Source organism: Ahaetulla prasina, chromosome 6 (genome assembly GCF_028640845.1).
Source record: "Ahaetulla prasina isolate Xishuangbanna chromosome 6, ASM2864084v1, whole genome shotgun sequence".
Taxonomy (NCBI): Eukaryota; Metazoa; Chordata; class Lepidosauria; order Squamata; family Colubridae; genus Ahaetulla; species Ahaetulla prasina.
In genome coordinates, this window is record NC_080544.1 from 67,516,898 (window position 1) to 67,528,878 (window position 11,981).

The 11,981-nt window shown below is 39.3% G+C and overlaps 1 protein-coding gene across 3 annotated transcripts in view; it reads right to left on the reverse strand.

Moving 5' to 3' along the window:
* Nucleotides 1-11,737, reverse strand: part of LOC131201033 (uncharacterized) — a 43,620-nt gene extending 31,883 nt beyond the window's left edge. For all 3 annotated transcript variants that reach the window (XM_058188536.1, XM_058188538.1, XM_058188539.1), the window contains exons 1-5: nucleotides 11,639-11,737; nucleotides 7,885-7,934; nucleotides 7,348-7,512; nucleotides 6,392-6,509; nucleotides 5,009-5,059 (exon numbers count right to left, since the gene is read on the reverse strand). In XM_058188536.1, coding sequence (XP_058044519.1) covers nucleotides 5,009-5,059; nucleotides 6,392-6,509; nucleotides 7,348-7,512; nucleotides 7,885-7,934; nucleotides 11,639-11,653 — 399 coding nt within the window. In that variant the 5' untranslated portion in view covers nucleotides 11,654-11,737. The remainder of the gene's footprint in view (nucleotides 1-5,008; nucleotides 5,060-6,391; nucleotides 6,510-7,347; nucleotides 7,513-7,884; nucleotides 7,935-11,638) is intronic.
* Nucleotides 11,738-11,981: the final 244 nt, after the last annotated feature.

An 11,981-nucleotide genomic window follows, 5' to 3' on the forward strand; every position in this document is an offset into this window, starting at 1 on the left:
TTGCGGCTTTGGCTGTGCTCTAATTGGATGATGGGGTTGGCTGTGCTCTGATTGGCTGGGGGTGTGTTCTGTTTGGGTGGGTGGGGGGCTTGGTTGTGCTCAGGTTAGTCTGAGTTGCAGGGGGATTTGAGTTGGTGAGCTGCATTGTTGTTTGGCTTTGCATTCATGGTCGTGCTACATCTTCATGGTGGGTGTCAGTCTGCTGCATGTATGGATTAGAGGGGTTTGAAAGCTCCCAATCAGTTCAAACCCCCACTAGCAGTTAGAAGGAAGACACAGCTGCGATCACACATTGCTACTAGAAGCACGAAGCTGTAAACACCAGCCTGAAGATGACGAATGAGACTCCGTCAAAACGTCGCCAAGATACTTCCAATTTTACCTGGGAGAAAACCCGAATAACCAAAGACCTACATACAAACACCCGCGAAAACCTCAAAAAACATATATATATATATATGAATGAATGACGTGGTGGCTCAGTGGCTAAGACACTGAGCTTGTTGATTGAAAGGTCAGCAGTTCAGCAGTTTGAATCTCTAGTGCCATGTAATGGGAAGAGGTCCCGTTACTTGTCCCAGCTTCTGCCAACCTAGCAGTTTGAAAGTAAAAAATGCAAGTAGAAAAATAGGGACCACTTTGGTGGGAAGGTAACAGCATTTTATATATATATTTATATTTATATATATATCCTGGATGTCTTAGTCTACAGAAAACCCAATGGCTCCCTAGGACACACCATCTACCAGAAGAAAACACACACAAACCACTACCTGCACGCACTCTCACACCACCACCCAGCACAGATCAACTCCGTAGCCAAGACACTCATCTCCAGAACAAAATGCTTAGCTGATGAACAACACCTAAAACCCGAACTAGACACTCTCACTAACGTACTAACATCCAATGGATTCCAAACAAATAAGATTACCAAGCTAATCCAAAAAGAACCCCCCACTAAAATCCAAGACAGAGAACAAGAAAACGGCACAGCCCTCCTCCCATATATAAAAGGCACCACAGACAGAATCAGCAAGATCCTCCACAAACACAACATCAAGACAGCATTCTGCACAAACAGAAAAATATCCACCATCCTAAGAAACCCCAAAGACAAAATTGAGTTAGAAAATCAAGGAGTATATGAAATCCCATGCACCGCCTGCCCCACCACATACATTGGACAAACCAACAGAAGAATAAGTGCACGCATTGAAGAACACAAGAACTCATTCAAAAAAGAGGAACCAACTTCTTCCCTGGTCCAACACTTTAAAGTCACAGGACATGATATTGACTTTAAAAAGACCAGAACTATCGCCAAAACTGAACACTTTAACAACAGAATAATCAGAGAAGCCATTGAGATAGAAAAACGCCCACATAGCATGAACAAACGAGATGATACCTCCCGCCTACCAGCCATTTGGAAACCCGCCCTTATTGACAAACGAGTCCCTAACACGAGGAATGACACCAGACCCACACTCACAAGGTCCACACAGGATGTCACCACCGCACATCCACCCAGAAAGCAGACCCAAACCCACACTGATCATGAAGCACGACCAAGGACCAGAAGCCAGACCGCAGCTGCAACATTAGCCATTTCAAACCCCTCCAATCCATTCATGCAGCAGACTGACACCCACTATGAAGATGTAGCACGACCACAAAGCCAAACAACAGCTATGCAGCTCACCAGCTCAAATCCCCCTGCAGCACAGACTAGACTGAGCACAACCAAGCCCCCACCAACACAGGACACACCCCCAGCCAATCAGAGCACAGAAAACCCCCCATCCAATCAGAGCACAGCCAAGCTCCCACCCAATCAGTTCAAACCCCCACTAGCAGTTAAAAGGAAGAAACAGCTGCGATCACACATTGCTCCCAGAAGCACGAAGCTGAAGCCTGAAGATGACGAATGAGACTTCGTCGAAACGTTGCCAAGACACTTCCAATTTTACACGGGAGAAAACCCGAACAACCAAAGACCTATATACAAACACCCGTGAAAACCTCAGAAATATAAGCATGAAGCTACTTCCAATTTTATGTGGGAGAAAACCCGAATAACCAAAGACCTACATACAAACACCCGTGAAAACCTCAGAAAACAAATATATATATATATATATATATATATATATATATATATATATATATATATATATGTATGTATAATGAATTCAAGATGGACTTCAGACTGATTTCAATCAGAAAACTATTCCAAAAGGCAGGAACTGCCACTGAGAAACAGCAGTTCCAGTATATACACGTAATCCTTGACTTACAACAGTTCATTTAGTGATTGTTTGAAATTACAGCAGCACTGAAAAAAGTGACTTATAACTATTTTTCACACTTACAACCGCTGCAGCATCGCCATGGTCAGGTGATCAAACTTTGGATGCTTGGCAACTGGCATGTATTTATGACAGTTGCAGTCTCCTAGTGCCATACGCAGTGGTGGGTTGCTACTGGTTCCCTCCGGATTGGGCGAACCGGTAGCGGTGGTGGCGGGAGGTTCCGCCCACCCACCCAGACGCTTCTGTGCAAAAGCGTTGATTATGTGCATGGGTGCGCCCACGAGCAAACCGGTAGCAACGGGTTTGAAACCCGCCCCTGGCCACATGATCACCTTTTGCAACCTTCTGAGAAGCAAAGTCAATGGGGAAGCCAAATTCATGTTACTAACTTAACAACTACAGTGATTCACTTAGCAACTGTGGCAAATAAGGTCATAAAATAAAGCAAAATTCACTTAACAACAGAAATTTTGGGCACAATTGTGGTCGTAAGTCAAGGACTACCTGTACAAGCACCAGTTAACAAAAACACTATTGGCAAAGTTAAAACCTGATTTATGTGATTAACCTGACATATTGAGAACATAAATTGAGCAGGCATAAGCAGTACTGGGCCCTGATACAGTTAACATGTAATATAGCATATAGAATACTCCTAGTTTTTCTGTCCCCTGTTTTACCTCCCACCTCATCCCTTCCCAAGAACCTTGCTAGCAAAAGATTATTTTTGCAAGATGCCTGAACAAGTTATCTATTGGCAAAAAACCTTTTAAAATTAGGCCAGGAATGCATAAAATTAAGTTAAAATTTATTATTAATAACAATAGGAGAACTATAGTAAATAATAAAAAATGACACCAAAAGAACCCCAACAAAATTCATTTCTGCTTTATCCCTTGGAATATCAGTTTAGTTAGCAGGTGCCTAGTAATTAGATTTTCGAGAATGCCATTTAAATTACATTAAGTTAAACCAATAAAAATAAAAGAATAGAATGATAGATCTTCCAGAGATTAAAACTACCAAGTATAATTACAGTAGGCATATTATTAACTGGTTTGATTACATGGCATTAACTTGGTGTTGATTCTTAGTGAACACATTCTAGACCTTCTCCAGATTATCTGACCCTAAACTGGTTCTTCAGCTCTTCCAATGATGCACCCATTGCTTAACTTGTGAATAAGTGCTTTCACCTTGCTCCTAGTTGTCCGTTTTTTCTCTTTTTCTTCTGATTATGCTAATCCAAACTGTTTTCCATTTTTGATAGCGTGACCAGTTTAATTGGTCATGGGAACACAATGGACAAAAGTGTCAAGTAGCATACTCCACAGCAGTTTTATACCCTGTACTGCTCAACATATCTATAAATGACTTCAGGAAAGAGCTATAGAATTAGATTAATAAATTTTCTGATAACACAAAGTAAGGAACATAGCAAATACTTTAGAGCAGGGGTATCAAACTCGCGTCATCACGGTGTCATCATATGATGTAGTCATGTGATTACTTTTTCCCCCTTCGCTCAACCAGACATGGGCATGGCCAGCGTGTAACGCATCCAACCCATGGCCGTGAGTTTGACAGCCCTGCATTAGAGGATAGCATCAAGATCCAAGAACATTTCACAAATTGGAATAATAATAACAAAATTTCAACAGAGACAAATGCAAAGCTCTTCCTTTGGGTAATGAAAAAAAAGCAAAGGCATGAATATAGCATGAAGAGATCATACTAGGCAATAGTACATGCAAAAAAGATCAGAATGCCTAGCTGAATATGAACTGACACTGCACCCTCAGAGAAGAAATGGATGCTAGGCTGCAATCAACAGAAGGAGGGTGTCTTTAAATTTGTTTCTAGGTTTATTCTGCACTGAGCAGGGCACCTACAGAATTATTGTTTCTTGTTCTGTTCACCTTATTTTAGGAAGGTTATTAAAAAAAACAAGCTGATAAGCAAAAACCTCTGAAGAATGGTTAGGCATTAGGATGTTTAGCCTGGGGATGAGCAGATGGACATAATACTTGTTTCAAGTATCAAAAGGATTGCCATGTAGCTGATCAGCTAGACTTGTTCCTGTCATTCCAGAGCACAAGATAAGAGACAACAGGGTTAAATTACAAGGAAGGAGGTTTTTTATTAGACATCGGAAGAATTTCCTAGCTGTTCAACAGAAGAATACTATTTAATAATGAAATATTAACCTTCTCACAAAATGAGCATGCATGGTCTTTCAAACAAGAAGTTGAAACTGATTTTTATTTTTATTATGATATTTATTTGATGTATCCCATCTATGTACAATTTTTAAAGATTGGATGGTTTGGTGCCTGGATGAAATAAAAAGGGGAGATTTTGACTGTTTTTTAAGGAAAGCATGCAAAGCAGAATGCCCTGAGGTTGGGGTATCTGCAAAAGGATTCAAAAAGTTATGGTGATGGGTCACAATTATGCAGTCAACGTTCTGTCCTGTTTAAATGTGCATTATGATGTTCTCTGTGAAATGCCTGTCATGAGGTATTCAGAAGATCTGTAATAGTCACAAGGTCATCTTTAGCCTATGCCAGCTATTTTCTTCCATACCATAATATTGTCATAATGTTGTAGTAGTGTCATCCAACAAAGAGTCATGTTTATATTTCTATGTTGTAGGATGAAAAAGCATCCAAGAAAATAACTATCTAACTTACCTTCTCAGAAAGCATGAAGATTCTCATATGCAAATTTTCATTGTCTTTCTCCTAAGAAAGAAGAAAAGGTGAAATCTCTGCCTTAAAATTGCATTAGTTCTAAAGGCTGGTAAACAGATATAGATTCATGCTCCAAAAACTGAGCCATAATTTGTTTAATAAAACTACAGTTAAAGGAATTTTTTCTTAGCTCAAAGAGATGTTTTGCTATATGATTCATTATGACTTTTTGGTTCATAAAGAAATTCATTTGTGGAGGTGCCCAATCCTCTTGTATTGTTCCAGCCATGGGATCTAGAGCTACATTTGGGAATACTACTCTGGTGTGGAAATAATATGATGACATGAGTAGCAGAGCTACCCAAATGAATGATTTTGCTGCCCGTGGCAAAGCAGAAAATCCTTATTTGGCATGATGTGGTAGACTAGTGGCACTCTCACGCACATGTTGAGTGCCCGCCACTTGCCCAAATGGAGCTGCACATGCTCATTCTCCTGCTGCTTGTCTAGTCTGGGGTTGGGAACCCCTGGGGTAGACTACCTTGATCCAGAGGTCTTTGGGCAGACCAGAATGGAAATGTTCCAGCTGAGGAAGACCCAGAAGGAAGAGTTCAGGGAATTGCCATTCCACCACCAGCAAGTGTCACAGGAGATAACTCTCACTTTGCTCAATGGTAAGGGAAATCCTGTTGGGGGATTTACAAAAAAATAAAACTTTTTCATTGAGATTCCTTCTTTATCCTGCTTTGTGACATTGCCCAACAGGGCAAATAGCTATTGATAATGGACAGAGGCTCAGAGGATTGTTTGGAGAAGTCAGCACACACCTTCTGAATTGTATGTGCTGAGCATCTGGGCTACCTATCCAAGTAATGATGTTCCATAATCATTGAGGGAGTCAAGTGAATATGTCCTGAACTAAGAAAAGGTAAATACCCTTGCAAATCAAACCTGACTCCAGGCTATTCACAATATGTGCATGTCATTTTCTTGGCAGTCAACAAATTGTTTGCAAATTATGCTTTCTCGGATTGTTTTTTTTTTTAAATTTAAAATAGCCTACACTCCTGGAAATTCCTGATGCCTTCTATCCAACTAGACCTAACCCTCCTTGCTTTCCAATCCCAGAAACACTCCATTTTATCTTGTCTCTTGAGACCTTAAAGTGGTGAGGTTCATTTTAAGCCGTCCTTTCACAAATCAGTGATTTTTTGATTTGTTTGACTAAATGTACTGTAGGCCTGCCAGGTATTGCTTTAAATACAATCAAATCATGCCACCAGTTACTGGTGATTTAGCCAGAAGATTTATGGTTCTTATTTTTAAGATGCCATGTTTTGTGTGGAAAATTAATCAGGAGTGTTTATTTTTATTATTGCCTACCAGTTTTTGCAGAAATTCCTCCTCTAAAAATGCTGTTTCACTCTCCTCCTGCTGTCTTTTCTTAACTGCTTCCATGTCTGTTTCTAAGAAAGCGATGGCTTCCTCAGCTTGCTTTATCCTGGGCATAATCCATGGAATAATAATAGCAACAACAATTGTAATCATTTGTTCATTGTAAAAAAGCTAATTAGACGAAGTGCAATGTTTCAGTGGCTACTCCTCCCCAACTAAATTGGGAAGGAAGAGATGTGTTGGATATATTCCAGAAAGGCTCTAGCAAATGACTGTCTTGATCAAGCTGTTGAAAATATTAACAGTTACTGGTATATCTGCTAGGTGGGAGCTCCAAGTTGAGGCCATCCCGTTGAGAAAACTTCACATGTAGCCAAGGACAAGACATGAGCAATCGAGACACTCCCCAGGATAGAATAGAATAGAATAGAATAGAATAGAATTCTTTTATTGGCCAAGCGTGATTGGACACACAAGGAATTTGTCTTTGGTGCATATGTTCTCAGTGTAAATGTCAGTATAAATCATTGTAAATATCAGTGTAAATCACTGTAAATCAGAAGTCAATATTGACTCAAAAGCGCAATAAATAAAACATGTTTTAAATAATGTATTAATCCATTCAAAGAACTTTGGATGTTGTGCAAATTAGAAATATTAGCCACAGTAACTGCAACAAGAATAATACCATAATGATCAGAACTGACTAATTAATGTGGCTTTGATTTAAACTGGGTTTTAAATGTCTATTTGATGAGCTTTTTGGAGAAAATATTTGAGCAAAAGTAAGGTTCAAATTGATAGTTTTTCATGTTTCAGTTGAACGACATTTCTCAAAAAAGAAAGAAAGAAAGAAAGAAAGAAAGAAAGAAAGAAAAAAGAAAGAAAAGAAAAGAAAAGAAAGAATATGCCATTCCTTTAGTGTCATCTTTATTACAACTTACCTTTTGAGTTCAGCTTTCATGATCCTCATAGTATCTTGTAGATCCCAAATATTTGCTTTGATGTTGTTCCCTTCATTAAGGAGATAGGTAATTTGTTCTCTCAAACATATATTCATATGCCTGGACTGAAAGATGGAAGATCCTTTGGCTGCTATCCAAGTGTCCCTTGTTGGGGTACATATATAGATAGACATATCAGTTATTGAAGTCATAGAATTTGGGTCCATTTTATGTATTATCTCACTCCAATGTGTGAGACTAAAAATGAATCCAGAGCTAACAATACTTTTTTCCCCTTTCCTTTGGTTTCTCAATATTTGGAGAAGTAAGAGATTTGTTGGAGGCATCATATGGAAAGATGCCCTTGATTAGACATAAAATAGTCTTTTAAAGAACAGATATATCAATGAGCTGCAGAGGTAAGCAGAATATTAAGCCTAGGTAGAAGAAGGTGCCATGAGATTTAATGCATTTTTCCTCTGATGTTTTAAAACCTGGGCATTTTTGTTGTTATATTCCTAGTTTGAAGATACTTACTTTGCATTCTTGGTTTCTTTATTGACAGCTACATAGGTTTCTGAAATCTGCTGGCAATAATAACAGATATTTAGTTACCTCCCTTAAAAAAATATTCAGGAGCAAATATTTTTCAACTGTTTAATGGCTTGCTTTATGCAGTTTTGAGCTATCCCAGGTATAGCTGAGTATATGGGAAGGTACGGTTGGGAATTTTGAGAGTTATCATTTTTACTTCCAGCACTACTAATAATGGGTACCAGATTTAGGGAGACTGATAATCCTACTCTGGTACTTATTTCAGAATAACTAGTTTTAGAATTCTTTAATGATATAATTGTGTCTGATGAAATCTTACCAAAACATGGCCTAAAGTCAGTGGTGGGATTCAAATAATTTAACAACTGGTTGTCTGCCCTAATAACCAGCTGGTGGGCATGGTCATGGTGGGCGTGGACAGGAGTGTGACAGGCAGCACTCAGCCTCCTGCACCCCCTGGGAGCAAAAATGGGCACACTCCCCCCTGGGCCCATTTTGGACCTAGTAGGTCTCCCTGCAGCCTCCTGGGAGCAAAAACGGGGCGCTGGGGACTTCTGGAAGGGGTGGGGAGAGGCAGGGAGGGGCAGGGCCAGCAATTTAACAACTGGTTAGACTAAAGTGGTGTGAGCTGATTGAATCCCACCATTGCCTAAAGTCTTTACTTTACCCATCCATTTATACAACAAATTTATCTATCTGCTCATTTTCAATGTTTAAGAATCCAACTATTTATTTATACTTTCTGGTATTTGGAGGTGGGACAAAATACACGATGGTAGATTTGGAGATGACACATGTCCAAAAGAGATGGAGCTTGTATTGCAATGCTATATTCACCATCTGAGCTTTTTTGTCCCCCCTCCCACAACTCCCCCCTTATGGATACTGTTGTTTGCATTTGCCTGTAAATTCTATTTTAACAATGGCAACACAGTTTTAAGTCACACTTCTCATTTCTGTGTCAAAATTTTTGTGAATAGCTAGCATTATATTATTACTGTTGTTATTTTTAAAATCATTTTATATAATATATAACAACAGAGTTGGAAGGGACGTTGGAGGCCTTCTAGTCCAACCCCCTGCCCAGGCAGGAAACCCTACACCATCTCAGGCAGATGGTTATCCAAACATTTTCTTAAAAATTTCCAGTGTTGGAGCATTCACAACTTCTGCAGGCAAGTCGTTCCACTTATTAATTGTTCTAACTGTCAGGAAATTTCTCCTTAGTTCTAAATTGCTTCTTTCCTTGATCAGTTTCCACCCATTGCTTCTTGTTCTACCCTCAGGTGCTTTGGAGAACAGCCCGACTCCCTCTTCTTTGTGGCAACCCCTGAGATATTGGAACACTGCTATCACGTCTCCCCTGGTCCTTCTTTTTATTAAACTAGACATACTGAGTTCCTGCAACCATTCTTCATATGTTTTAGCCAGTGGTGGGATTCAAATAATTTAACAACCGGTTCTCTGCCCGAATGATCAGCTCAGTAGGCATGGATCGGTGGTCATGTGACTGTGTGGGTGTGGCCAACTCAATGTTACACATGCTGGTGGGCACTTCGCCTTAGCTGTTACAATGTAATAAGAGTTAACTAGAGAGGCTGTTTCTGTAAGAAGCAGGGCAATAAAAAGTAGGGTAGAAATACCACCAGAATGTTGCCTTCCTTACAGGATTAGCCCTGTAAAGTAGAAAAAAACCAAAATAAGTTTTCTTCCAACAACCAGTCTCTGAACTGCTTAGGAAATTAACAACCGGTTCTCCCAAATAGGTGCGAACTGCCTGAATCCCACCACCGGTTTTAGCCTCCAGTCCCCTAATCATTTTTGTTGCTCTTCTCTGCACTCTTTCTAGAGTCTCAGCATCTTTTTTACATCGTGGTGACCAAAACTGAATGCAATATTCCAAGTGTGGCCTTACCAAGGCATTATAAAGTGGCACTAACACTTCACGTGATCTTGATTCTATCCCTCTGTTTATGTAGCCCAGAACTGTATTGGCTTTTTTAGCAACTGCTGCACACTGCTGGCTCATATCTAAATGGTTATCCACTAGGACTCCAAGATCCCTCTCACAGGTACTACTATTGAGCAAGGTACCACATATACGGTACCTGTGGATTTTGGTTTTTTTGCCTAAATGTAGAACCTTACTTTTTTCACTGTTGAATTTCATTTTGTTAGATAGCGCCCAATGTTCAAGTCTGTCGAGATCTTTTAATCTTTTAATTTTAATGTTTCCTGGCTTTTAATGAGTTGCTTCTAAACAAAATGGGCAGCAAACAAAACTGATAAATAAATATATAAAAATGCCTGTTTAGTGGAGGCATGGTGAAGTCTAGAAACCATTCAGGAATGCTCATCTTCCCTGTCATTCAAGCATGATATAAAGCAATTTTACGGGTGTTTGCTTGAATGGGGTACAAAGGCAGAGTTTTTCCTTTTCAGAATCAACAATCCAGGACGAAGCCTTTAGGTTCCTATCTATCCTAACCCTAACTCTATGTATTGTATTAAAGGTTTTGAGAATGTGGTACAGTTACTGTTCCCTGAAGAAGTTTATTTGTTGCTACTGGTATTACTTGGATACATGGCATCCAGGTTTAGCAGGGTATTTTTTTCTCAAGGTTATCCAAGCCTTGAGGACATGGGGAAAGTTCTCCAGGTCTTCCCTTTCCATCATACAGTGAACCAATCTGGTTTAACAGATATGGTCGAATAACACATATCAGGGTTGCCTGCAGGCAGTGGTGGGATTCTGCCGGTTCTACCCTATTTGGGTGAACCAGTACTGGGGCTGTAGCAGGCTCCGCCCACCTGCCCGGATGTCATCACATCCTTTTTTTATGCTCTGCGCATGCACAGAAGGTCCTGTGCATGTGTGGAGGTGGCATGCGCGGAGGTGGTTGCTCACATTTGTGAACCAGTAGTTAAGATAGGTCAATACCACCCCTGCCTGCAGGGTATGTGAAGCATCAAGGTGTTGTAATGTACAAAACACATTTAAAAAGTGTAGAGCTTTAATCACACTATTGCAACAGCAATCTTGATATTTTTAAAATCATACTGTCCAGATACCCCTGGCAACCATCCTAGGAGAGAATGTTCAAAACTATTTAACACTAGTATTCATTTTCTATTGTAAAACTTAGTAGTTTATACTTTAGCATCCAGCAGGTCAAGTCATATGGCATTTGTAAAACTACAATATTTGGTGACAGAGTAAAAGATTTAATGATTCAGAAGTTATTTTACATCCTGAAACCACAGACGAAATGTTTGGTATTTCAATGTAATAAAATAGCGGATGGTTTGACAGACCTGTGTACCGATTCTATAGCATTATAACCAGACAAAGTAAACATTATAGAGCTCTGGAGACATGATAAAGATAGCATTTCTTTTCTACTTTTACCATTACTTTGGAGCTGCATCATTGAATTATTGTGTCTTCTCCTGGTCACCCCTTCCACCTGTATCTCAATTGGTATCTTCTTTAATCATGGAGTATTTCTTTTGAACGATACTCAATATATTGTACAAGAATCCATTTTTAAACTCCAGTAAGATTAATTACTCATTTTATATTCAAAACTAATTTTGATTTTAATTTTACCAAACCTCTGAGGATAAGAAGGGAACTGCCAAACAAATATTAGTGAACTATAATGTGCCAAGAGTGGCTATATTTTTATTTATAAAATTACTATGAAACAAATATACATATAATTATCAGCATTACCTTAGTTTCACTCATAACATGCTCTGCCAAGAAATATATTAAGAAACATCTAATCCGATTTTCCTTGTAGTTTAGCTGACTCCATGTATAATGTGTGTGTGTGTGTGTGTGTGTGTGTGTTATGTACTGTGTCTGTATGTGCTTGTGTATATCTGTGTCTGTATCTCTGTGTGTCTGTATGTCTTTTTCTGTGTATGATCTTAATATAGGTTTGAGGTCATAAAGGGCTTGACCACCTCAAGTGTAAACAACTTGCTCAGGAGAGGTGGTTGTTACTTTTCTGACCACTAGATGGCAATGCTGCTCTAACGAATACTGTATTTCGCTTGCATAACAGTGTTTT